The sequence below is a fragment of the Gymnoscopelus braueri genome (genome assembly GCF_963280865.1).
Source record: "Gymnoscopelus braueri genome assembly, chromosome: 15".
In the NCBI taxonomy this organism is placed as follows: Eukaryota; Metazoa; Chordata; class Actinopteri; order Myctophiformes; family Myctophidae; genus Gymnoscopelus; species Gymnoscopelus braueri.
Window position 1 is genome coordinate 5,359,993 of NC_137620.1, and position 27,835 is coordinate 5,387,827.

The following is a 27,835-nucleotide window of genomic DNA, read 5'->3' on the forward strand; positions in this document are numbered from 1 at the left end:
ATAAAAACAGATTTGCCAGTGTCATATGAGTGATGGTGTTATGGCCGCGTCCTCATTGGGTGTCTCTCCGGGAGGTTTCCAATGGGGCTTAGCCAGTGGTGGAAAGTCCTTAAGTACAATTTTGGGGTATTTGTACTCTACTTGAGTATTTCCAATACTTATACTTCTACTCCACTACATCTCGGATCCAAATATTGTACTTTTACTCCACTACATGTATTTGAAAACTTTAGTTACTAGTTACTTTGTAGATTTTGACTATTATTACAAAACCTACATTAACCACTTTTCCATTATTCCATATTGCCATTATACACATTTTGAATTCCGGACTTTTACTTGTAACAGAGTATTTCTACATTGCAGTATTGATACTTTTATCTTAAGTAAAGCAATTGAGTTATTTTTCCACCACCGGGCTTAGCCAATGAGGACACATTGAAATAGACACAACAAATAGGGTGGCAAAAGTACACTGGGTAAAAGCAGAGTATCTTCCCGACGCCTCGTTGTGGCATAAGGAGAGAGACAGGGAGGAAGTGAAACCTTATCCTCTGAGGAAGAGCTGGGGCAGGAGAGGCTGAGGAGGAGGAGGTCACAAAGTGGAGGAGAGGCGTTCTAGTAGAGGGGAGGGAGGGAGGTGGCCGTCTCCTCCTTGGCATGGTGGTGGGGCTGGGGTGGAGAGGACGAAGGCAGAGTCGGAGTCCCTGTGCTCGTTATAGCTATAGGCTACAGGCTGGACTAGGCCGGGCTAATGCTAGCCCGCTAGCGTCACTGTGGTGGCCGTCAGCTGGTCAGGAAATCGTGCAGGTCTCTGGAGTTGACGCTCAGCATCACACCCGAATGGTTGCCTTGACACCAAAGAGTTGGGAAGAACATACACTCATTTGAAGCCACCACAATTTTGTCTCTCGAAAATGTCCAGACCAGGCTAGATTTGGCTTACATCAACTTAAATAATGTGTTTCATATTATACTATCCATAACTTCTAACTTTCTGAGTCAAAAATCCCAAACATCCCATTTGCCAAGCCCAAAAATTCACATTCTACTTTGTTTAACAAATCTTGACAAATCAAACATAGTATTTTTACAATGCCCTCACAGTCCTACATTGTATTTTCTATTAAAGGACGACTACACCAATTTTCAACCTACCATTCGTCCTCACCATTGCTCATTTTAATATGGTACCATTTTTGAAAATGGGTGAAGTCGTCCTTTAGCTATCTTTCAGATGATTATATTGTACTCATCGAGATGTTTGGCTGCACTCTATTGTGCAAAGCATCAAAGACAGAAATTCCTCCAGTACCTTGACATGGTGTTAGCGGGCGTTTAGTGGCCTGGATTTTAGTAGCAGTGGTTAGTGGTAGTCCTTATAAGGGAACGGAAGGTGGGGCTACCTCCTGCGTTACCTAGAAGCAGTGGTGGAAAGTAACTAAGTACATGTACTCAAGCTATGTGCTTAAGTAAAACATTTTGGTATTTTTTTTAACTTTACTGGAGTATTTCCAATTTTCCATACTTTATACTTCTACTCCATTACATCTCTGAGGCAAATATTGTACTTTTTACACCAATACAATTATTTGAAAACTTTAGTTACTAGTTACTTTGTAGATTTGGATTATTATTACAAAACATGCATAAACTACTTCAGCCCTATAAATACTTCGGCTATTTGAAAATAGCAGATCTACAAGCTCACAACTTGTAGATATGTTATTTTCAAAGGATTCTTATACATTTGAAAACTTGTGAAATTCTGCATAATGAGTACTTTTACTTTTGGCACGTTTAAGTACATTTTGATATCTATTATACTGTTTACTGTATACTGTATACCTTTACGAAGTCAATTTAGAATACTGTTGTAACAGAGTGGTTTCTACATGGCGATATTGATACTTTTTTACTTAAAGTAAATACATTTCGAGTACTTCCTCCACCTACTGACCTAGGGTCTGTGAGTCCAGGTCGTCGTCGATGAACTCCTCGCCCTGGACGATGTGCTGCGTGTCCTCGCCGTGGTGGTTGATGGGGCTGGTCATCTCCTGCTCCTTCTCGTTGTGCATCTGGGCGTACACGCTGCGGCCGCTGCCCGGCAGCTTCCTGAAAAACAGCGGGGGATAGGCATCCTCAGTCCTAAGCCAAGGACTGTGGGAATTGTAGTTTTTGTGTGAGACGATGGGCCGTTATGTTATATTATGCAGAAGATTGCATGGTGTTATTCGTAGTGACTTTTTTTCAGGTGCAATTCAGGTGGTTGGGATGCAGGGGAAGTGCTGGCAGGTGTTTCATTGAGGTGGAAAAAGACAAGCAGTTACACAATTATCACAAGTGTAGGGATGCACCGATATTGAAATTCTTGGCCGATACCGATACCAATGTTAAAAATTAAAAAAAAATGCTGAGAGCCGATACTGATATTTGTTTATTTAGTTTTTGGTGATACTATTTCCCCCTTTTGTGCCAGGGAAACAAATACATCTTCATTATAAGAAATAACTGTTCAGAATCTGCAGAAACACAACATAATTGCCTTGATGCAATTAACGAGTGTCAACGAGCGTCAGCTGGACAGTGACACACACACACCTCAGCTGTGCTGAACTGAAAGTGTCTAGGGTTAGTTTAAAAAAGAAAAGCCCTTGAATATGACATCACATGATAATGTTTACTGTGATTATGGTAAGCTTACATTTCATATCACAAACACCATAAAGTAAAAGCTACTGTAACTTTAACCAGAAAAACTAAACAAAAATCAAAAAGACCAATATTGACCAATAACGGCAAATGTGGCCGATATATCGGTGCATCCCTAACAAGTATTGCTTTTAGAGATGTCCCGATGCCAATTATTTTCTTCCCGATACCAATTCCGATACCAGAGTGTAATTTAAATACATCTGGTTCTCAAAGTGGGGTCCAGGGATCATCTGGGTTCCCTGGGGGGGTTCCAAATGGACCCTTACAGTTCTGTAACTCTGAGAGTGTACAAATGGAACCAAATGGACCCGTGAGGGTAACTCTCAGAGTTATGGGGGTCCTTGAAATTAAAAGGTTTGAGAACCACTGATCTAGGAATAAATACAAATTATGTTAACAATAGTTTTTTCCTACACCGTCGGGTGTCTAAGGAGTTATGACAGACAAGCACTTATGGACATCAGCACAGCGATTACACACAGAATTCCGGACTTTTTTGCCGAAAACCTTCCACTCGGCTGGGTGGGGGGAGGGCTTCCCTTTGTTCCCGGCTGGGACAAAACCGAAGCGGCGAAAAAGACGGCCAGGACGACGAGGGACAAGAGCGGGTCTCCTCGTAAGAACAACAAAACGTGGATATAAACCTGCACTGCCTTCAATCCTGCTAGCGAACGTTAGATCTCTGTGTGAATCAAGAACAGTGACCACTATGGACGACTTACTAGCGCGCGTTAAATATAACAGTGAGACGAGGAACACGTCTATTGTTGTGCTAACAGAGACGTGGCTAACGGAGTTAGCATCTGATTCTTCCATCACTCCTCCTGGCTTCACCGCGTATAGGAAAGACAGAGACCCTGTACTAAGCGGTAAGCAACGTGGGGGGGAGTTTGTGCCTTGATCAACAACAACTGGTGCAAAGATGTTAAAATCCTAGATAGTCACTGCTCACCAGACCTTGAACTTTTAATCATAGCCTGCCGTCCTTTCTACCTACCACGCGACTTCAGCATTGTGATTGTAGCCGTTGTTTACATTCATCCTGGAGCTAATAAGGACACAGCTATGAGGGAATTACACCAGGCTATCAGTGCACAAGAAAATCGTCACCCGGACTGCGCAGTCATCTGCCTAGGCGACTTCAACCGGACAGACTTAAAAAAGGTCTTTCCCAAATTCCACCAGCATGTCACCTGCAGTACCCGTGGTGACGATATTCTTGACCACTGCTACACGCCCTTCAAGGATGGATACAAAGCTCTCCGCCGCCCACCGCTAGGAAGCTCTGACCACTACGCCATCCAGCTGCTACCTGCCTACAAACAGAGGCTAAAAAGGGAGCCGGTCGTTGAGAAGGAAATCCGAATCTGGTCTGAGGACACAGACGCTATGCTACAATCCTGCTTCTACCAGACTGACTGGGGGATGTTTAAGAACGCCGCTGGGAATAACATCAACAAACTCTCAGACTCAGTCACTGGCTTTATCAGTAAGTGCATAGATGACATAGTCCCAAAAAAGACAGTTCGGATCTATCCCAATCAGAAACCATGGATGGACAGCGGAGTACGTGCACATCTGCATGAACGGGATGCTGGTTTCAAATCTGGCGATGTGGAAACGCGCAACACGACGCGCGCGGCCCTAAACAGCGCCATCAGGAAGGCGAAAAAGGCCTACACAAAAAAGATGCAAGACCAACTCAGCAATGGCGACATCAGGAGCACATGGCAGGCGGTACACACCTTGACAGACTGCAAAACAAGAACCAGAAGCGAGGTGAACCCGCCTGCCTCCCTCCCCAACGAACTGAACACTTTCTACGGCCGGTTTGAGATCAGCCCCAACCGCGGCAGCCAAACGGGGCCATCAGCAGCACCAGCAGAGGAGAACCATCTAACCATCTCGGAGAGAGAAGTGCGTACAGCCTTCGCACGGGTCAACATCCACAAGGCAGCCGGACCTGATGGGATTCCAGGCCGGGTCCTTAAGGCATGTGCAGACCAGCTGGCGGGTGTCTTCGCTGACATCTTTAACCTCTCCCTCTCCCAGGCTGTGGTCCCTGCAGGGTTCAAAATGTCAACCATTGTGCCCATTCCCAAAAAGGCCAAAGTGACATGCCTGAACGACTGGAGACCTGTCGCTCTCACCCCGATCGTCAGCAAGTGCTTCGAGAAACTGGTGAGGGAATACATCAGTTCCACGCTACCTGCCTCGCTGGATCCGTGGCAGTATGCATACCGCAAAAACAGATCCACCGACGATGCTATTGCCATGGCTCTCCACACCGTCCTCTCGCACATGGACAACAAGCTGCTGAAGGACAAATATGTACGTATGCTGTTCGTGGACTACAGCTCAGCATTCAACACCATTGTCCCAGCAATACTTGACAAAAAGCTCAGAGACCTAGGGCTACACCCAAGCATGTGCGACTGGATACAGGACTTCTTGTCCAACCGACATCAGGTGGTGAGAATGGGCAGCATCACATCCGACCCCCTGACCCTCAACACCGGAGCACCCCAGGGATGTGTGCTGAGCCCTCTCCTCTACTCCCTGTACACGTATGACTGCATAGCCACACATGTCTCCAACACCATCATAAAGTACGTGGACGACACGACAGTGATAGGCCGAATCGTCAACAACGACAAGTCTGACTATAGAGAGGAGATCAACTCACTGGCACTCTGGTGCCGGGAGAACAACCTCTCTCTTAACGTCGACAAGACCAAAGAACTGATCGTGGACTTCAGGAGGCCGCGGAGAGACCATGCGCCCATCCTCATTGACGGTGCTGCAGTGGAAAGGGTCAGCGAGTTCAAGTTCCTCGGAGTACACATCGAGGAGGACCTCAAATGGGAGACGCACACCACACACGTGAGAAAAAAGGCTCAGCAGCGACTGTACTGGCTCTGCCGCCTGAAGAAGCTCGGAGTAGGACATCGCATCCTCAGGCTGTATTACAACAGTTCTGTTGAAGGCATCCTAACAGGCTGTGTCACGGCCTGGTACGGGAACTGCACTGCCCGAGAAAAGATCAGCCTACAGCGAGTAGTGCGATCGGCAGAGTGAATAATGGGAAGCGAGCTCCCAGCGCTCCAGGAACTGTACAAAAAGCGATGCGTGGTCAAAGCCAAGCGCATCATCAAGGACAAGCACCACCCAAGTCACAGACTGTTCAAACCCCTACAACGACCGCGACCGGGCAAGGGGCTCTACCGCAGTATAGTTCCACCACCAGGTTCTGGTGCAGTTTTAATCCGGCTGCTGTAAGAATGCTGAATGAGGCATAAGCCTTGTTCAGCAGCCTGACAACAGGCGGTGCAGACTTTTCTGGCTCTTCCTGAACACACCTGTGGATTATACCAGGGACAATGACTTGGACTTAGCTCCCCCTCGGACACACCTGTGGACTACACCAGGTACAAATTACTTTTTGTTGCACTCCCTCATGGAGCTACTTGCGGATTATACTAGGGTCAGAGCTACTTGCGGATTATACTAGGGTCAGTCCACCCTAGGTGGACACGCACTGACCTTTTGCACCTTAATCCCATGTATAACGCACTGACTTTTTTTTGTCTTTTTTTATTGTGCTCTTTTTCCCTAAGCACCTTAACATCCATATGTATATCATGCACAGTATAAGTATAACATGCACAGTATACATACATTGCTGCTATGCTCAGGCACCTTAGTTTTTTTTATTATCTCAGGTACTTTGTAAATATGTAGATAACTTATCTGGCCTTCTGTTGCTCTCTTGTTTTGATCTCCTTCCCACTTGCCTCCCCACCCCTCTTCTTCTCCCCCCCCCCCCCCTCTTCTTTCTATGGAAATTAACGTTGCGATGGGAACGATGTACAAAAACGAATTTCACCCACTTTTTTACCTTGTAAACCTGTGATGTGACAATAAAAACTGATTCTGATTCTGATTCTGATTATAATAATGTTAATAGTACAAGAGTCTAATACAGTCGTGCAATATCAACTGAAGCATTCAAAATATGACTGTAAATGAAATATCATCATGTGATAAATGACGTGGTATCGGAATGACATAGACTAGCATACTCTCCAATACCAGCATTTTAAGCAGCATCGGCAGCTTTTCTGATACTGCTATCGGTATCGGAACAATTAATTGCTTCATTACTGATTACCATGCAAGCTACACAATTATCAGAAGTTTACATTGACTTAATTCAAGTTACGCATTTATACATTTGCTGCTATAACGCATTCTTCTCATGCATTGGGTAGTATTTTTAGTCCAGAATATTTTTACTAAGATAATTAATTTATACTGTTCAAGTTGGTCACTTTACTGTTAATGACCTGCATGCATTTGCTTCCTATACACTCATTTATGAAGTGTGGCCCACCTTTTGAATTTGTAGAGGATGAAGGATCCTGTGGCGATGAGGCTGAGTATGAATATGACGGCCAGGGCCCACACACCGGGACCTCCAGCACCTCCTTGGGAACCTGCAGAGAGGGCACAGACTCCATGTAAGAATGTGGATCTGCAATATTTGCATATTCTCTATTATGTGTGCAGGTAAACGCAGATGCACTGTTTGAAACGGAAACGCACATATTGACACACACATGACACCCCCCCTACCACCACTACCACACACACACGCACACGCACACGCACACGCACACGCACACGCACGCACACACACACGCACACGCACACACACACACACACACACACGGCTGGTGCGGATGTGGCACTATGTTACACCACTACAAACCAAGTAGCCTTCAGCAAAAAATCTCAGATGTCTGCATTCAAATCACCAGTGGTGGAAAGTAACTAAGTATATTATACTGGAGTATTTCCATTTTTCAATACTTGTACTTCTACTCCACTACATCTCAGAGGCAAATATTGTACTTTTACTCCACCACAATTATTTGAAAACTTTAGTCACTTTCTTGATTATTATTACAAAACATACATTAACCACTTCAACCCTATTTATACTTTGGCAATTTAAAAATAGCAGATCTACAAGCTGTGCGACGCGTTGTGAGCTGCTATTTTCTAAAAAATATATACATTCGAAAACTTGTGAAATGGGACATTCTGCATAACAAGTACTTTCTTCTTATGGTACTTTAAGTACATTTTGATACTTTTGTACTTTTACTCAAGTCAATTTAGAATTCCGGACTTTCACTTGTTGTAACAGAGTATTTCTACATTGCAGTATTGCTACCTTTACTTGAAATTTTACTAAAAGATGTGAGTACTTTTTCCACCACTGCAAATCGCTGCCTTGATTCTGAGCTACAGGTAAACCCACACAACACAGTCAGGAAGGGAAAGATTGCAGAGGAACACAGGAGGCTAAATGTTTTAAATACATCCAATCAAGTCAAATCAGTTCAAAGGTGTCCTCAATTTCATCTCATTGAAGGACAAAAAAAGGTGAGCTGAATAGTAGTTGAAAACAGATTTGACTAAATCAGCCAAGGAAAAGAAAAGGGGACAGAGAGTAAGGCTTTAGGATTTAGGTAAACTATGACTTATTGAAGTAAGTCATAGTTGAACGGTTAATAAACGCACCAGTCTCTGTAGTTCTCAATGCTGAGCCATTAGCAACAAGACCTATCCCTTGAAAAATAAATCAGTGACATGCCGTTATCCGTTAGAATAGATAAACAAAACATGCCTTTAGCCATTAACCCAGTAAGACCTTCGGACGATTCAAAAAATGCCCCCACCCACGTTTCCCACCCATCTGAATTTTTTTTTGTGCCAGGGACCCACAGAAGAGAAGTGTAAACAAATCACTTTAAGCACTTTTAAGATAAAAAAAAAAAGTTCTATATACAGTATATAGCTCAAATCTAAAATGACACCGATGCTTTCCCGGTTTGAATGGGTTAAAGTAGATCAATGACATGCCATTATCAATTAAAATAGATATTAAGAGTTTTGAAGAGCTTTTTAAAGTTTTACCTGCATCGGGGTCAGCCAAGGTCACCAGAATCTGAACACCTCGAACCACAAAGCTGACGTTGTTCTCACTGACGGCCTGCGTGACAGCCGCTACACGCTGTCAAAGACAAATCAACTGTTAACACAGTGTGTGTGTGTGTGTGTGTGTGTGTGTGTGTGTGTGTGTGTGTGTGTGTGTGTGTGTGTGTGTGTGTGTGTGTGTGTGTGTGTGTGTGTGTGTGTGTGTGTGTGTGTGTGTGTGTGCAGTTGTGGAAAGTAAGTAAGTACATCAAGTAAAGTACAATTTTGAGGTATTTTGTACTTTACTGGAGTATTTCTAATTTTCTGTACTTCTACTCCACTACATCTCAGAGGCAAATACTATACTGTTACTCCACTACAATTATTTGAAAACGTTATAGTTACTTTTTGATTATTATTATAAAACATACATTACCCACTTCAGTCCACTATGGCCATTTGAAAATAGCAGATCTACAAGCTTACAATGCGTCGCGATGCGACACATTGTGAGCTTGTAGATCTGCTATTTTCAAAAGATGTTATACATTTTATTTGAAAAACATTATGCAGAAAACTCTGCATAATGAGTACTTTCTACTTTTGGTAATTTGAGTACATTTTGATACCAATACTTCTGTACTTTTACTCAAGTACATTTTTAATTCCGGACTTTTTCTACATTGCAGTACCTTGTCCACATATGCACTCCTTTTGTCTGCCGTGGTCTCCAGTGGGAGCATGTACAGCGCCGCCCTGGTGGGCAGACCTGGCTTCACCATGGTAACCAGACACTCCTGAGGAATACCCGTCATCTGGGGTTCAAAGGTCAAGTGTGAGAAAACAAAAAAACAGAGGGTTCTGCAGACTAATGATAGTGAGATTATTTAATGATAATGAGTTTATGTGTATAGCACTTTTCTAAACAAAGTTGCAAAGTGCTTTACAGACAGCAAAGAACCAAACAATAAAATCCACAACACATTATCAACAGAATAAACAGTTTACAACAGTAGAGGTCCCAATAAAGCCAGATTGTCCTAAGAGAGACACTTAAAGGGGCATTTTGGCCCACAATTTCCTTACCTTTTCTATGATGTTATGATATCCTGGGATGAATGGTACAGTAGAAAAATGTCATAACTACATCCCGGGTCCGCCACCGCTTAAAACGCACGCCAATAGGCCTTGCGCTAGATCGCGTATTTGAATAGCTTATTTTTTATTTTTTTGGTGGGATCTAACGTTCATAGTGACAGAACACTATGCAACGTGATCGTCTTGCATGCGCCCCACCGGAAGTCTCGCTAGACGAGATTGAAATCTCGAGATTCTCAAGGCCTATTGGCGCACGTTTTAAGCTGTGGCGGACCCGGGATGGAGTTTTTCTACTGCAGTCCTTCCATTCATCCTAAGATATCACAACATCATAGAAAAGGTAAGAAAATTCAATATTCCCCTTTAACATAAAGGTGTGCTAATCTCAGATCCTCAGGAAGGGCGTTCTAAAGCCTAGGTACCTGCAAAAGCCTGATCACCCTGAGTAGCGAGGCGGGTCGTACGAACATCCAAGAGAGCCTTACCTGAGGATCTAAGGCTGCGCCCCGGCTAATCACAGAACCTCATTCAAGTACTGTATACACAAATAATATAGTTTTGTTCTGTAACAGTGAAACCGTGTAAAGAATGTTTCTCAGTACTGTATGAACGAAAGTGGGACAGCGCTGTTTTAGTTTGGCCCCATTACAGATCCATGAACACTATTACCTTGGTCAGTATTCTGGTGACCACCTGGCCTATGTCCTCTCTCCACTCTGGGACGTTGGGGTTGAACTGGTCCAGGTTCTCGCTGAAGCTCAGCGGGACGACCTGGAAGTTATCTGGGATTGAACACGACAGCAAAGAAGTTATAGCCCTCATCACAAATCAAACGAATGATTTCAAAATACATTATAAGCCTTTATTACACGGCTTGGTTGAATGCTTGATTCTGATTGGTCAATCATCGGTCATCATTTCTTGATTATGACCGATGAGCTCTATAACGGGCCGCTGCTAATCAAAGACTCAGAGCACCTGCTAATGTCAAGCTGTGCTGCTTGGTTTTATGCTGCAACTAAACGTTGCTCTCAAGAATGTTTTTGGAAACATTTGAAGTGAGAAATAGACGATGCAATAACCGAAAAGTGATTCTATTTGATCCACTACACTTCCTTGTTTATCGTGGGCAACAACGCAAGAATACCAAAACACTCGCCCCAAAACACGTCGCCCCGGGGCAAATCCGGCGGTATTATATGGAAATCCGGCAGTATGGGGGCAGGTGTGTTTTGGGGCGAGTCTTCCGGTTACCTTATGGACTACTGTCATTTGTTTTCCAAGACAAACTTCTCCACCCAGCCCAATACTTATGGAATACTTCTTCCATTGCCGTAAGCAAGGAAATACTTTGTTTTGTTGTTACTTTTGGGTCTCTTAACTCATTGGCCGCCATTATCGCATTAACGCGATCTAATAAATAGCGCGCTTGGCCGCCAGGATCACGTTAATGCGATCTATGGTCTTTATTGATCTTTATGCTCTGATCACGCTATTCTGTTATGAATCAGGCTAAGTTTCAGGTTCCACTTACTTCAACCACCACTGCATCCGGTTCCATGACTTGGGTTCCGTTTTCGGTTTTACATTTTTCCCCCCAGTAATTTTCGACCATAATAGGGAAACAAACGGTTTTTCACACGCTATGAAAAACGATCGGAGACCTCCCCTCCTATAATCTATGGTCTGGGTGACGAACAGTCATCCCCGTTGTGTATCACAAAGTAATTTTCGCCGATCACAGAATCTGAGAGATTTCACTTCCGGTTCATGTGTTTCACTGTGTGAGTGGGTCTGGGAGGGGGCGAGTGTGTCAGCGAGCCGATCAAGCTTGGTATGTGCTGCTCTCTAGTGGTGGAACGATCAAAACGATTCAAGTGTCAAGCTAGACTTTCTATATGTGAATTAAATAACAAAATAACGAAACAAAAAAACACGAAAATCGCTGGCAAGGGCTGCTATGAACGAGGTTTTAACTCTGGCAGTCAATGAGTTAATTAATGATTATTAATGTAATGACATTTAAATACCAACAATACATCAACGCACTAAGCCAAATGGAGCTACAGTAGCACATGCAGGGGATGATCTTTGGGTTTGAAGTGAACAGGTTTGCAGTGGTGGAAAAGGTAAGTGTTTACTTAAGTAAAAGTATCAATACTGCAATGTAGAAACACTCTGTTACAAGTAAAGGTCCGGTAATAAAATGTTACATTTTTTTTTACTTTAAAAGTACTCATTATGCAGAATGTTATCCATATGTGTAAAATGTATAAAAGATCTTTTGAAAATAGCAGATCTACAAGCTCACAATACGTCACATCAAGACGTGTTGTGAGCTTGTAGATCTGCTTTTTTCAAATAGCCAAAGTTTAAATAGGGCTGAAGTGGTTAATGTATGTTTTGTAATAATAATCAAAATCTACAAAGTAACTAGTAACTAAAGTTTTCAAATAATTGTAGTGGAGTAAAAAGTACAATATTTGTCTCTGAGATGTAGAAGTATACAAAATTGCAAATACCCCAGTAAATTGAAAGCACAGTACTTGAGTAAATATACTTAGTTACTTTCCACCACTGCAGGTTTGTCCACTCGCTGTGAGGGTGCTTTCACTGTAGCAAACCTATATCAATTGGACCGACACTTTCTTTCAAAAGGGACTCCCCGAAGGGCTGAGTAGGCTACCCAGGGCAAAGGGATGGGATTCCCCCTGGGATTGAGAAACAAATGGCTAGGGGATGGGAATTCCCCCCAACCATAAATAATTCTCCCCCAAATCCAAAATAAGGTGAAGCTTTCATGGAACAAGACAAAATCCAGCAATGTGGGCTTCTGCCACAATCTGAAGACTCACCTCTTCAGACTTCACTTTAGCCCGTAGCACAGCTTGCCGTAGCACTTGCCCTAGCCTCTACAACTTGCAGGCTTATGCAAAGGCTAAAATGTATTAGATAGCATATCATGTAGACAGATGCCAGATTAATTTGTAGGCCTGACATCCTATAATGTGTATAGCAGGGGTGGGCAACTTTGATGATGGAGAGGGCCACTATATTTCCACACTTACTCCAGAGGGCCACATTGCATAATCTGTCAGTTAGACACCTCTTATCTCCGTATTTTAACTTTTTTCTTAAATCAATGCTGTACTTCGCCATTCTATGTCACACAAAAGTAGCAAAAGTAGCTCAAAGCTCAAAACGCATTGCAGTGCGATGCGTTTTGAGCTTGCTATTTTTGCTGATTTTCCAGATTTTAGTTTTGCTATTTTTTTATTAGAATCCTGAAAAGTAACATTTGTGTTTAATTTCAGATGCATTTAGTTATACTCATGTTAACTTTATGGACTTAAATACAAATACATTGGACGTAAAAAAGACAATAGAATTTTAATACTAGTTATTAAGCTACTAATATAGACTGAACTAATTAAAGCGGGTCACGTTTGCATGTTTGGAATTGTAACTGAAATCAATAATATATCAGTATTCCCATATTAACCTGCGGGCCGCATTAAGTGAAGGTGGGGGCCACCAGTTGCCCATGTATGGTGTACTGTATAGTTTCAATGTACAGATTATTGATTATATATTCTTTCATATATTTAGACGATGATGATAGGTTCTTCGTTTACCTATGATCCTAGAATACTATGTGTACCTTGTGTTTTCCTTGCTTACTGGAAGTCGCTCTGGATTAACACATTGCATGCCAGTCGCGTAGATCTACGCGAACCTATTTAAAGCCGCAGCGTGCCAGTCGCGTAGATCTACGCGAACCGCCGATTCCCATGTTAAGTGCCCCAGGTGCACTTTCCGAATTTTTTTGATCCATTTCCGTTTCCGGTTTCCGGTCGGAAACGGAATTATTCGGGTTCCGGTTTTTTCGATCGTATCCGCTTCCTGTCTGGGATCCTGTTTAAAACTCGATTTTCTCTGGTTGTTGTTTTTCTCCTCGCTGATCACTGTTTACCGTGTATCGGCTGTAGCTTCAAGATGGCGGCACGGATTTGGAAACTGTTTTCGCTGACCGTTTCTCACGGATCCGCTGTGTGTTTAGAACCAAATGAACGCGCACTTTTAACTTATTTAGCGAGGTCTGTGGCGACATGAAAAAAACTAAAAAACAACAATAAAACGCTGGCACTGGTGAGTACATTATGAGATTAAACTCTGGCATGGAATGTGTTAAGAGCGTCTGCTAAATGCCTAAATTGTAAATTGAAGTACTATAACATGACATCATTTCCTGTCTTACCTAGGACACGGACTGTCTTGTTGTCCTGCACCACCGAGCGTCCGTTGGAAGCTTGAACGGTGACAGGCACCTGTCCTGTCTCTGGGAACCGGGCCAGGATGCTGTTCTCCAGGGACAGTGTGGGCTGTGGAGGGGGGGGGGGGGAGGAGAAGAGGTTGCTCATTGAATGAATGAATCAATGAATGAATCAATTAATTTGTATAGCGCTGATTGTAAACACACAGGGTAGGTGTGTGAGTGGCCCAGAGAAAATAATTTCCATCGGCGACATTGCCTTCTCCTGTAGCAGCAGTTTGTAAACAGCGGGACAGGTCGAGAAAGAGCCGTTTCAATGACAGAGTTAAACAGGGAGCGGATGGAAACGGAAATCTTGGATTGGCGTTATTTCCGTATCCGGGTGAGTTACAGTGAAAGTAGTCACTGCGAGTGAGAAGGGACAGTGAGATCTTTTATAAAATCAAATTAAAAATAAATATGTTTATTACATCCGTGGCAGAATTGGTTCTTGGCAGTGAATGAGTTAAAAAACAGCAAACATCAGCAAAATCTAAAGACACAATAGGGAAAAAACATCAAAACAGCATTTGTAGTCAGCCGATAAAACAAGTTAAGCAATCAGAGCTGAGATAAGCACATATCCTTAGGAAAAACACAAAAAGATGAGTTTTCCACAGGCCCGAGCCCAGGGGTGAAAGTGGGCCGTAACGGGCCGATACGGCTTTCCGCTAAAAGTTTATGTGCCGGCATGCCGTACCCGGTAAAAGAGGGGGACGAGGGGACTGTCAAGTCCATATTATAACCTGCCACGAACGCATGTCTAACAAGAAAACAGTGGCAACACATGTACTAACGTTAGATCAACATAAGTGTTAGTTTTCTTTTAAAAGTGATTATAAATCGGTCCAGTGTGTTTGTGACAACGTAATCACACAACGTAAACAGACGTTTACTGTGTGTATTTACTCCACTGAGGTCTGTGCATGTGTGCATGACTAGAGTGGACTCAATTTGCTTTGCAGGTTGTAGATCCGGGTCTAGAACGGATAGGGAAACGGCCTTTGTGCGTGCCTATGTGTGTGTGTGTGCAAATTACCGGAAACAGTAGGCTGGCTCTACACTAGGGCATTAACAGAATAATCGAATATTCGAATATTCGACTATCAAACCGACTATTCGACTATCAAACCACTATTCGATTATTCTATTTAATTTGTTTTTATTTTTTTATATATCAATTTTTTTTACTGGCTTTTCTACAGCAGACACGCAGCTGTGAGCTCTGCTGTGACGTCAACTCGCATTCCTTGAGTCGAGTCATCAATGCCATTGAAAAAAAATAATATATATATATATATATATATAATCAAATCGATTCATCAAATATTCGAATACTTATAGGTCAAATAATTCGAATGCTAAAAATCACTATTCGTGAATGCCCTACTCTACACCAAAGCAGATCATTGAGCAGTAAATATATTACAGCAAAACCCTGGAGCTTGGAATGGGTGCGTTGGATTTATCATTCCTGTACGCTCGATTGTTTTCCACTCACTACCAAACAACACACTCTTTTGACTGGCATACACACATTACATTCCACCAACATTCTAAACATTGTTGTGGTTGGCTGACACACTAGAAGAATAGTTTGTTTAGTTGTGAGTTATAGTTGTTTAATTTAATATCAAACAAAAGCAATTGTTGAATTTGATATTGAAGTTTTGTGTTAAAATTAACAAATTTAAATTTTGCTATACATTATATCAAGTCCATTATGTGCTTGTTATTTCAAAACAGTTTAATTTGTAATTTCAAAGAAAAGTAACTGTTGAGTTTGCCATTTTATAAAAAAAAAAATTGTCCATGCATGATAAAATGTGCTTGTAATTTATACACCCCACTTTACAGGCATAAAGAAATTGAATACATGTGTTCAGGGATACATGAATGAGGAAAACAATGATGAGATGAAGGTTGGGGCATAGTTACGGCATGAACTTCAAGTCACTTTCACCTGGTACCAGGCTTTTGCCCAGTCCCCCTGGTGACAAGGCGAGGCGAGTTATGGGAGGATCCAGGAGGGCCCTATCCGAGGATCTGATGCTGCGCATAGGGCTTATGCGGGACCAGCAAGTCCACAATGTAATTGGGAGCCTGTCCATGTAGGGCTTTAACCCATTAAGACCGGGTATGCATCTGTGTCATTTTAAGATTTATTTGGGCTATTCAGAAATAGCAGATATACAAGCACATAGCGCGGCACCGAGTGCCACGCTATGAGCTTGTAGATCTGCTATTTATTTTTAAATCGTGAAAATATGTGCACATCTTTGAATATATATATATATAATATATATATATATATATATATATATATATATATATATATATATATATATATTTTTTTTTTAGATGGGGGTCCGCTGCCAATAATTTTGGGTGGTCCTTGACATGAAAAAGGTTTTAAGAACCACTGATATTATAGCAACATAGTTTTTTTTTTAAACAGTTAGAGATTTAAAAATACATTTGTTGAATCCCCAGAAACAAAGATTTGATTTACAAATGTTCGCTTTAAAAAATATATATATTCAAAGATTTGCACACATTTTCACGATTTTTCAAAAATATCAGATCTACAAGCTCATAGTGCGGCACTTGGTGCCACGCTATGAGCTTGTAGATCTGATATTTTTGAATAGCCAAATCAATCTAAAAATCACACTGATTCTTTCCCGTTCTAAATGGGTTAAAAGTGATCAATAAAATCTTAAAATCAATTCTGTAGCTTTTTTAGTTCACTTCAGTTCAGCCTGTTTGGGAATCAAAGCAAGCTCTGAGCGGGATGGAATCCTTTCTTTCAACAAGAAACCACAGAAATGAATAACATAAAATAAGACTTTGAAAAGGTAAGTGCGAAAGGTGTGACTGTGTTCTTCTGTTCTGTGCTTTTCATAGCAACGAACAATGAAAATAATTAATTGTACACGTTTACCTGCAGGCTGTCTCCAATCCACCAGTAGAAGACTGTCAGGTTTGCCTCGGCGGGAAGAACTACGGCTGTCAGGTTCACTTCCTGGTTCCTCCCAGTGATGGGAACCACTTCCAGATGCACTTCTTGTAGAGGGTCTGTATGAAAGAAAGTTAAAGGAGCTCTCATGGATTGATAAAGCAGTGAAACGCAAGGACACAACGAGTCATTGGCAATTAAATTACATCTATAAAAATTACATGCAATGATGTGATGTGATGCGACAGTGCGGTCTAACCAACACCATCTCGACCCCTGAATCGCTGCCTTTCGATTCTGGAGAAATTACATATAGGCCTATTCAGAAAACATTCTGAAAAATTACATATCTCTGCTGTCGGGCACAAACCAGTTGTGTCCAAAATATTAACTTTTCAGGAAATGAAAACAAATAAAAAAGTTTTTAGAACATCATAACACTGCCTCATCAAAGTTATGGTGACTTTATACTTTGTCAGATACTTGAATGTGTCCTTATATTATCATCACTTTACCCAAACACAGCTCAAGTAGAGTTAGGAGGTTTTTGACCGTTAATGTGTATATTTTTTTCTGTCTGACTTGATCATTCTAATCATTAATCAATGATGGTCAAACCACCTAACTGGAGTTAGGTGGTTTGACCGACAGTTTGAGGATCCAATGGAGTTAGGAGGTTTAGTCAGAAGCGCTGTTTAATACTTTTCATTGGTTCAACCCACACACAGATGTAAAGGGTGTTCAATAGCATTGATTTATATATATATACATACATATTTTTTAAAGTTGAAAAATGGAGATAGCTGGTTTCTCCCTGACAGCGACGATATGCTGTTGATAATTACATCACATTCATTAATTTGTCCCCATTTCTATCTAGCTTTGCTCTCCTGCTAGCTAAGGTAGTCACAACAACAGAAAATTGTTGACTCCAATGATTATTGTTATTTTTCACATGGGCCTGTTATAGCGCCACCAGGAGGCCGATTTGTGCAAACCCCATTTACTCCTACAGATTGTATCCAAACGTCATGCAAATCGGTACACAGTATCTCTACAGTCATGTGATCAACACGAATCTGTCCGATTTTCCATATTCCATCCTGATTGGCTAAAGTTGGCTTCCAAAGTTTTCAGGATTGGTCCGTTTTGAACAAAATGCCTCAAATCATGAACGCAGCTTGCGATTTCCGTGAAATTTCACACGCACATTCCCACTAGGCCAAGGAAGAAATGCCACCCTTTTCACATTGGCCTGTTATAGCGCCACCAGCAGGTCTAATTTAGCAAAACACATTTTTGGAACAAAATCAACTCAAATCATGAATGCAGTGTCCGATTGAAAGGTCTAAGAAGAAATGACACCCTTTTCACATATTTTCCTATTATAGCGCCACCAGGAGGCCACACCTGACCTGGTGGAGACCTGTGCTCCGAGGAGCACTTTTTCTAGTTTGTGATATAATACTTTTTGGATCGATATGCCAATTAACCACATAAGGCTGCTGTGATTGGCCGAGAGACTGACCCGTGACTTGGAGGTACAGAATGGCCTCGTCGTGTCCCGCCACGTTCTCTGCCTTCACGTTGACTCTGTAGACTCCTGGGCTCTCGTAGCGGTGCTGGATGGGCTCGTCTGTCACCGTCAGGTTCTGGTAGAGGGCGTGCACCCCGTCCCCGAGGTCCACCTCGTACTTGGTACTGCTGGTATCACCCTGGGTAGGGCCAGAACAAACAGGTTCATGAGAAACGTTCAGCAACAATGATATGCATCAGTGGTGGAAAAAGTATTCACATTTTTTTACTTAAGTAAAATATCAATACTGCAATGTAGAAATACTCTGTTACAAGTAAATGTCCGGAATTCTAAACTTACTTGAGTAAAAGTACAAAAGTATTTGTATCAAAATATACTTAAAGTACCAAAAGTAGACAGTACTCATTATGCAGAATGTTTCACAAGTTTTCAAATGTGTAAAATCTATACAAATATTTTGAAAATAGCCGATCTACTAGCTCACAACTCGTCGCGATACGACGTGCTGTGAGCTTGTAGATCGGCTATTTTCAAATGGCCGAAATGTATGCTGAAGTGGGTAATTGTACATAGTTACTTTACACCACTGATATGTATCCATTTTAGCAGTGGTAAAGTGGTAAAGTAACTACATTTACTCAAGTACTGAACTTAAGTACAATTTTGAGGTGTTTGTTGGTGTTTTTTACTTTACTGGTATTTCCAATTTTCAATACTTCTATTCTATAGCATATATTGTGCTTATTACTCCACTACAATTATTTGAAAACTTTAGTTATTTGTTACTTTGTTCTTATATTATTATTGATTGATTGGATTATTATTACAAGACACTGAAGCAAGAGCTTCCAGCTTTACCATGGTAATGTGTTATGATTCCACAACCATACCAGAACTGATTTACCACAATCTCTGTCTATCGGTGTCCACTCCACCGTCAGCAGAACGTCCAACTTATAGTGACTGCCTAACGCACTGCTTTCATCCAATGATTGCATTGTTTATTTGTTTAAAGTTGTTTCGAGTATTTCTTTGAATATATCAGTCCAACAACACACACACACACACACACACACACACACACACACACACACACACACACACACACACACACACACACACACACACACAGTATATATGTTACAGGGAAATTGGCATTCCAGGGAAATTGAAATAGGAGCGCTTGTTTTCACCACCCCCCAGGCAATTCTGTATAACCAACGCTAGAGGGCAATGAATGCACACTGAATCCACACTGAATCCAAAAGCATGCACATGCGTGTGTGCGCCCGCGTGTGCGTGTGTGCATGCGCACACATGCACACGCACGCGCACACACACGCACACATGTGTGTCGTCGTGGACACTGGATAGTAACCATAGACTGTAACCCATGAAAATATTTATTCTCCCCCTATCGGTTCACAACTCGGACGGCACTGATTCGACTAGCAGACCTTCGGCCGGTCGGCGCGGGGACTCGCGCCTGGAGGCGCGAGGGCGCGCCTCCTCGGCCTCAAGCTCTGCTGAGTCTGCGCGCCTCCGTCATGGACAATAACTATTATCACGTGTGCGTGTGAAGGCGTGTTCAGCGTTCCCCTAGCGTAGCTTCCTGGTTGCTATGTGGGGGGGAACAACAAAAGCCAGGTCAGCCTCACATCAAAGCCCCGCCTCGCGCCTCCTCCTCCTCCTCCTCCTCGCGCCGCCTCGTATCAAAGCCCCGCTTCGCGCCTCCTCCTCCTCCTCCTCGCGCCGCCTCGTATCAAAGCCCCGCCTCGCGCCTCCTCCTCCTCCTCGCGAGCCTCGCGTAAAAAACCCTGTCTCGAAAAGCCCCGCCTCGCGCCGAAGCCTAAAAGCGAGCGCTCCTCTTTCAATTTCCCTGGAATGCCAATTTCCCTGTGACATATACACACCCATACAACGACATGTCCATTCACCTACGCAAGCTTCCATTTAAGAGTGACTACCTGTTCCTGGTGGACAATGAACGTGATGTCATCACCGGGCGCCAGGGCCAGCGTCTGCCCTTTTATCCGCAGCTCCAGGCCTTTAGGGGGCAGCAGAGGGCAGGTGTGCCGCTTGCCACTCTTCTGCTTGTTGACTCCCCCGTCACACACGTTAGATACCACCTTCCTGTACCTGGAACACAACAGGGGGCCACACATTAGGAGGGTTATACGCTTCCCATCCGATGTCCAAACTACTTCGGACAGGGTAGTTCAGAGGTCGGCAACCTTTGTGACATGAAGTGCCATGTCATTGTCTTGATAGTCAGTGTGCCATATCAACATTATGTTTTATGAAGACATAAAAAATATATATTTCCAAAAGATGTTGATTATGCATAACCTTTATCCACCTGTTTCCGCGGGAATTTACTGGGGCACAGGCCCTATGCACAGGCCTGGTGGGGGACATATCCGGTGGAGGCACCACCTATCGCCCAGACTCTCTCACTAGTCAGAGTTTCAGAGTTTGAATGAATGTAATGTGTGCAGGGTGTATTTTGCATACAGTGAGGGGACCTATAATCTCTGTCTATCAATTTTATACAGCAGCCCCGTAATCATGGCGACATTCTTTTACACAAAAACGCTAATTAACAGCTGAGATTTGGTGATTTTACCATGTGCCGTGCACATGGTAATGGGCAATGGCTGTGTGCAAATTCAGATCAATTGCTCCAGCCACTGAGGAGAACCGGGCAGAACAGTTTTTGGCCTCACCACACACTACAGACAAACAGAGGTTTCTCAAATCATAGGAGGATGTATAAAATGTATACAAATCTTTTGAAAATATCAGATCTACAAGCGAGCGTGTATCGGCTATCGGCTATTTTCAAATGGACGAAATGTATATAGGGCTGAAGTGGGTAATATATGTTTTGTAATAATGATACAATTCTACAAAGTAACTAGTAAGTAAAGTTTTCAAATAATTGTAGTGGAGTAAAAGTACAATATTTGCCTCTGAGATGTAGTGGAGTAGAAGTAAAAGTATTGAAAATTTGAAATACTCCAGTAAATAAAACATACCTAAAAAAGTACAGCACTTGAGTAAATGGACTTAGTTACTTTACACCACTGATATTATGTTTCTTTCTGTTTCCGCATTCAGCCCAGTCAGCAGTGACCGTTTGGAACAGAGAGGAGAGGCACAATAGGCTCTAGTCTAAACCTCTGAAATCCCTCTCTAGTGACCATGCATAAACACAAACCGTCGCAAGAAATAGCTCTGTGACAAATATCTACCATCGAAGAATGCCAAGTTGTCATTTCAGGGGGTAGTGTTTTCGTTAAAAACTGTGTTGATACACTATTGCATCTTCCTCAGTAACTTCCAGCAGGCTGATCTCTAAAAAGAATATCCTTAAAGAGAGGAAAGGAGAAAGAAAAAATAAATCCTTCTTTCCACTCTGATATCAGATTGTAATAGGAGGTAATCTGCAGAACTGAGAAATGCTCCCGAGCTGAAATGCTGAAATTTGATTTGACATTCCTCATATGTGTGTGTCCAAAGATTCTCATCGTTCATTCACAACTGCTATTCTGTACAGTTAAGCTTCCTTAAGAAACTACTATATGAAAGCTCTACCCCTTGGAATGACAACTTGGCATTCATTCTTCCACGGTAGAGAGGACGAGGCACTGTATCCACCGGATAAATCTTTAAATCCTTTATAACGCCTGTATTTTGACGGGCGACTCAGCGTTTTCTCTCAGCTCAGCACATTGAGACATGCCGTCTAGGCAAAAGTACTTTATTCTAGGGCTGCACGAATATGGAAACTCTTGGCCGATACTGGTACCGATGTTTAAAATAACAATTTAGCCGATACTGATACCGATATTTGTTTATTTAGTTTTATTTATTTTTATTATTATTATTATTATTATAATTATTATTATTATTATTATTATCCCCTTTAGTGCCAGGGAAACGCATACATCTTCATTATAAGAAATAACCATTCAGAATCTGCAGAAACACAACATAATTGCCTTGATACAAGTAACATTAACGATTGTCAACGAGCGTCAGCTGGACAGTGACACACAGTTAAAAGAAAGCCCTTGAATATGACATGATAATTAAATGTTTACTGTGATTATGGTAAGCTTACATTTCATATCACAAACACCATAGAGTAAAGACTCCTGTTTTTTTCATTTTTTGCAGATAGGCCTACTGATGTTGACCAATGACAAATATCGATATGTGGCCGATATATCCGTGCATCCCTACTTTATTCACATCATCACAACCGTATTTTAGACAGAATGGTGTAAATGGCGTAAAGAAAATAATCCGAGAGATAGGTTTCAGGCATCTGGGTGGCAGGGGTAAGGTTCCTGCCCACCACCATGGAGAGAGGTATTTGATTCTTCCAGGCTTGCTTGGCCGGGCGCTCCAATGAACACAACTGGGTGCCAGTGTTGCCAGATCTTGTGAGAGAAATAAGCAACCAGGTCTATGGAAACAAGCCCAAAATAAGCGACTATTTGAAAATAGTCGATTAGTCGAATTACATCTTACTGCCACCCGATGTTGTTGATTGTCGTACAGTACCAGGCAAATGTTTTGATCTTGAAGTCAGATGCACCTTTGATTATAGCATCGAAGAGGCTTTTTTAACTACCTAAGTATATACCTGTATATACTTTGTTGACCATAGTCCCCTAGGGGTCTATCCTTGGCAACCTCCTTTTTTCCCTCTACACCAAAATCCCTTGAAATGTGTAGATCCATAATTGCTTCATGTGTCCTATGCTCACTTTATTACGTGGGCATACTATAAATATATCATTTAAATGAACGTGTGTGTGTATAAAACTGCTCACCCAGTACTGGATTCATAGTTTTGTCCCAGATGACAGTGTTCGGGCGGTGCGTTTGGCTCGTACCAGAAGTCAGGAAAACAACGGTCTCCCTCCTCCGCCTTCAAGATCTGGGCACGCTCAAAACCATAGTCACTACACGCACACGCACACACACACACACACACACACACACACACACACACACACACACACACACACACAGTGATGGAAGAATTACTCACATGTTTTACTAAAGTAAAAGTATCAATACTGCAAAGTAGATACGCTCTGATACAAGTCCTGTATTAAAAATGTACTCGAGTAAAAGCACAGAAGTATTGCCATCAAAGTATACTTAAAGTACCATCGCAGTCATTGTGCAGACTGTCCCAAATAGCAGATCTACATGCTCACAATGTGTCGCGATGTGACACATTGTGAACTTGTAGATCAGCTATTTTCAAATGGCCAAAATATATATAGGGCTGAAGTGGTTAGTGTGTTTTGTAATAATAGTCAAAATCTACAAAGTAACTAACTAAACTAAAAGTGCAATATGTGTCTCTATATTTTCTATAGAAAATTGGAAACATTCCAGGAAAGTAAAAGTACCTCAAAATTGTAATTAACTACTGTACTTGAGTACATGTTCTTAGGTACTTTACACCACTGGCTAGATGTATTATTGATTGTACCGTGCAGTACAGTATACAGAATGCGTGGCTGCTCACCAGTTGAAGTCTTTCTCCGTGCACACACAGGGCTTGGCAGTGAGAGCGGAGGTGTAGTTCTTCCCGTTGACGCAGAACGCCATGTCCTTCCTCTTCTGAAAACTCCTCTCCTGACCCATGATGCATTTCTCTCCCTGAAGGTTGTCAATCATTGAAGAAGAGTACCGGGTCAAAGATTTCTGCTGTGCTACTTCAACTGTCACACAAGGACATGCACTGTGTATGCTTGTGCGTGTGCGCGCGCGCGCGCGCGCGTGCGTGCGTGCGTGCGTGCGTGCGTGCGTGCGTGCGTGCGTGCGTGCGTGCGTGCGTGCGTGCGTGCGTGCGTGCGTGCGTGCGTGCGTGCGTGTGTGTGTGTGTGCGTGCGTGTAGAGGTGGAAGAAGTACTCAATTGTTTTACTTAAGTAGAAGTATCAATACCACAATGTAGAAGTACTCTGTTATAAGTGAAAGTCTTGTATTTAAAATACAAATAAAAGTTTCAGTTACATTTCACAAGCCTACAAATCTTTTTGCAATATTTGAAAATTGTTTTGCAATAGTGCAATATGTGGCTATGACGTAGTGGAGTAGTCGTAAAATCATTGAAAATTGGAAATACTCCAGTAAAGTAAAAATTGTACTTAAGTACAGTACTTGAGTAAATGCAGTTAGTTACTTTACTATAGGTGCATTATGTGCTTTTGCACATGAGTAGGATACTTCATGTGCCTACAGTACATGATGTGATTTGTTCTGTTTAAACAAGTTTTTTATTTTTGTTTCTCCAAACTCAATAATATCGGCACCAATGGAAAAGAGGGTCTCAACCCTCAATGTGTTTTCTGAGAATTAAACGAAGGTTGATTGGTTGACTGTGTGTTTAGGTTGTTTAATGAATGTATTCGCACACGCATTTGTGTGTGCTGCGCTACACATTTTTGTTGTTTAAGCATATGCAGGTATGTGCGTTTGTGTGTGCCTATGCCCGTGTGCACAATACTGTGTGTGTGTGTGTGTGTGTGTGTGTGTGTGTGTGTGTGTGTGTGTGTGTGTGTGTGTGTGTGTGTGTGTGTGTGTGTGCGTGCGCTACCTGCAAATCGGTGAGTCTCCAAGAGTCGTAATCGTCTTCGTTACACTGACGAGGGAAAGACTGTCTGAAGTCCACCTTGACCAGCTCCCAGTCTGACCTGTAACTGATGTGTCCAAACACCCTATGTACGCACACGCACACGAGCGCACACACACACACACACACACACACACACACACACACACACACTTCAAAAAACAAACACGGAGCTCCGCGCGCGTGTGTGTGTGTGTGTGTGTGTGTGTGTGTGTGTGTGTGTGTGTGTGTGTGTGTGTGCACGCGCGCGCGAGAGTCCTACTCACGTCATAACCAGTGTCTCGTCTCCTGGCTCGCTCAGGAGGCCGTCGACAAACACAGAGGTGCTGGTGAAGTTATGGACGCTCCACGTTCGTCCTTCATCAATACTGAACCTGGAAGTCAAAAAATAATGACACTGATTGATCTGTCAATGAAGTATTCTTCTAGAAGAGCCATCTTGGTTAAAACTTTATATTTTTAAATAAATAGCCATTATATTATACATAATATATATAATATTATATATAATAATACTAATTTGACCCAGTGGTAGTCGACTAGTCGAAATGTACCTTAAAAAAAAACCAATATATATATATATATATATATATATTTATTTTTTTGCCATTGTTTTAATGCCATTAAAAAAAAATATATATATATATATATATATATATATATATATATATATATATATATATATATATATATTATATGCACAGTACGATTGGAAAATCAGTAAGATTGAAAAAGAAGCCCTTGTTTTTCGAGCGGGAGGCTTTATGTCGAGCGCTCTGCTCACAGCTGACAGCCGCAGAACGGCCAAGCGGGGCCTACCGCACACCACGGCAGGCAAGCGGACGGTGCGCTCGCGGGTTGAGGAACGGGCCGTGGGCCACCGTTTTGCAGACATCGAAGAAAACGAGCGCTCCTTTTTTCAATCCGACTGATTTTACAATCATACCGTAACATATATATGTTACGATATGATTGGAAAACCAGTCAGAGTTCCTCCTCGAGTCCTCCCCCGTCCCGTCAAAAAAAACAAATGATGTCTCGGAGTTATCGAGACTAGGGGGGGGGCGATGATTTACGATTCTGTGACATAACTCGGACGGCGCTATGTCGGCTGAAGGTGACTTCGCAACGCTCTCGTGGCTCAAGTCACCTTCAGACAGCGCGCCTCCGTCGGTGAAAACGAGTGCACCTTCTTCAATCTGACTGGTTTTCCAATCATACTGTGACATATACACACAATGACATATATACAAAATGGAGAATAGTCTAAAATGATGAGAAGGAGATGACGTGATGCCGGCAATGAGTTTTCTGCATTGTGCTTGATGTGCATTACCGCCGTGATGTATAGACTGACAGATGGGAGAGTGATAATGTTAATGGAATCGTATCGTTGAAGCGTGATATGGGCCTCTGAAAATGGTGATTCATTTTGTCTGGAAGTGGTTATGCAAATCGGAATGGAAATTTGTATTTTAATTTTGAGCATGAATTATCATAAGGCAATTTTTAAAATGTTCTTTTATTATAGCTTGTCTAGGTGAGCATATTTCATCTCTGTCGGGTGGAAACCTCATATGTCCAAAACTCTTACTTTTCAGGATTCAAATTCAAAAGCATCACAAGTAGCAGATCCACAAGCTCGCATCGCGTTTCGTGCTTGCAGATCTGCTATACTTTTGATGCTTTTGTGTGACGCTGTAGTAGGCCTATGATCAAGTAGTGCATGCATTTACGAAAAAACGCAAAAACATAAAATATGGAGATAAGAAGTTTCTGCCCGACAGCGACAATATGTAGTTAACATGTAGCAACATCTAAAATGACACAAACGCTTTCAAGGTTTTAATGGGTTAAAACCACATTCAACAAAGTCAGCTATTTACTTTTGAAATTACCAAGTTAAACCCATGTCGTACATCATCTGAACACTTTGCTTGCAAATGGAGGTATCAGGCACAGCAGCTTAACTGCATTTTAATGATGTTTGCATACTGTAGTAGCCTATTTACAGTACTTCACTGCTGTCACATTAGTGAATGTTTAGTCAATTTGTGTCAAAAATGTTTTGACACAAATTGCCAGGGGTGGAAAAAAGTACTCTACATTTTTACTTAAGTAAAAGTATCAATACTGCAATGTGGAAATACTCTGTTACAAGTAAAAGTCTGGAATTCAAAATGTACTTGAGCAAAAGTACAAAATGGTATCAAAATGTACTGTAGAAAGTACTCATTAAAGGGTAAGACCACTTTGGTAGAGGTTTGGGTTGTGTAGTTACCTTGCCATGATGTAACTCCAAAGGTGGGCAAGAAATCAAAAATAATTGCTCCATTGATTAGAAATTGATAATTCAAAATATGCTCCTCATTGACTTACATTGTACGGTAAAACAGCTCTCAACGTCACTCTTTTAGCACATAAACGAACACAAACAAAGTTGATTCAGACAATATAGAACATCACCAAACCCAGTACTGTTTTTTTTTTTTAATAAAAATGTCAACTTCCTGTTGATTTTACTATTTGAAGATCTGGATCCGGATCCGCGGATCCAGTCCAGGTTT

At 42.0% G+C, this 27,835-nt stretch overlaps 1 protein-coding gene across 1 annotated transcript in view; it reads right to left on the minus strand.

The window, feature by feature from the left end:
- Positions 1-438: 438 nt before the first annotated feature.
- The window catches only part of LOC308102206 (VPS10 domain-containing receptor SorCS2-like), a gene marked incomplete at its 5' end in the record, with an annotated part of 367,583 nt that continues 340,186 nt past the window's right edge, over positions 439-27,835 (minus strand). The window contains 14 exons of the mRNA XM_080451807.1: positions 439-851; positions 1,961-2,115; positions 7,109-7,211; positions 8,701-8,797; positions 9,393-9,515; positions 10,468-10,580; positions 14,057-14,180; positions 17,055-17,188; positions 18,598-18,784; positions 20,574-20,745; positions 23,451-23,582; positions 24,161-24,294; positions 25,233-25,353; positions 25,535-25,642. Coding sequence (XP_080307933.1) covers positions 787-851; positions 1,961-2,115; positions 7,109-7,211; positions 8,701-8,797; positions 9,393-9,515; positions 10,468-10,580; positions 14,057-14,180; positions 17,055-17,188; positions 18,598-18,784; positions 20,574-20,745; positions 23,451-23,582; positions 24,161-24,294; positions 25,233-25,353; positions 25,535-25,642 — 1,768 coding nt within the window. The 3' untranslated portion in view covers positions 439-786. The remainder of the gene's footprint in view (positions 852-1,960; positions 2,116-7,108; positions 7,212-8,700; positions 8,798-9,392; positions 9,516-10,467; positions 10,581-14,056; positions 14,181-17,054; positions 17,189-18,597; positions 18,785-20,573; positions 20,746-23,450; positions 23,583-24,160; positions 24,295-25,232; positions 25,354-25,534; positions 25,643-27,835) is intronic.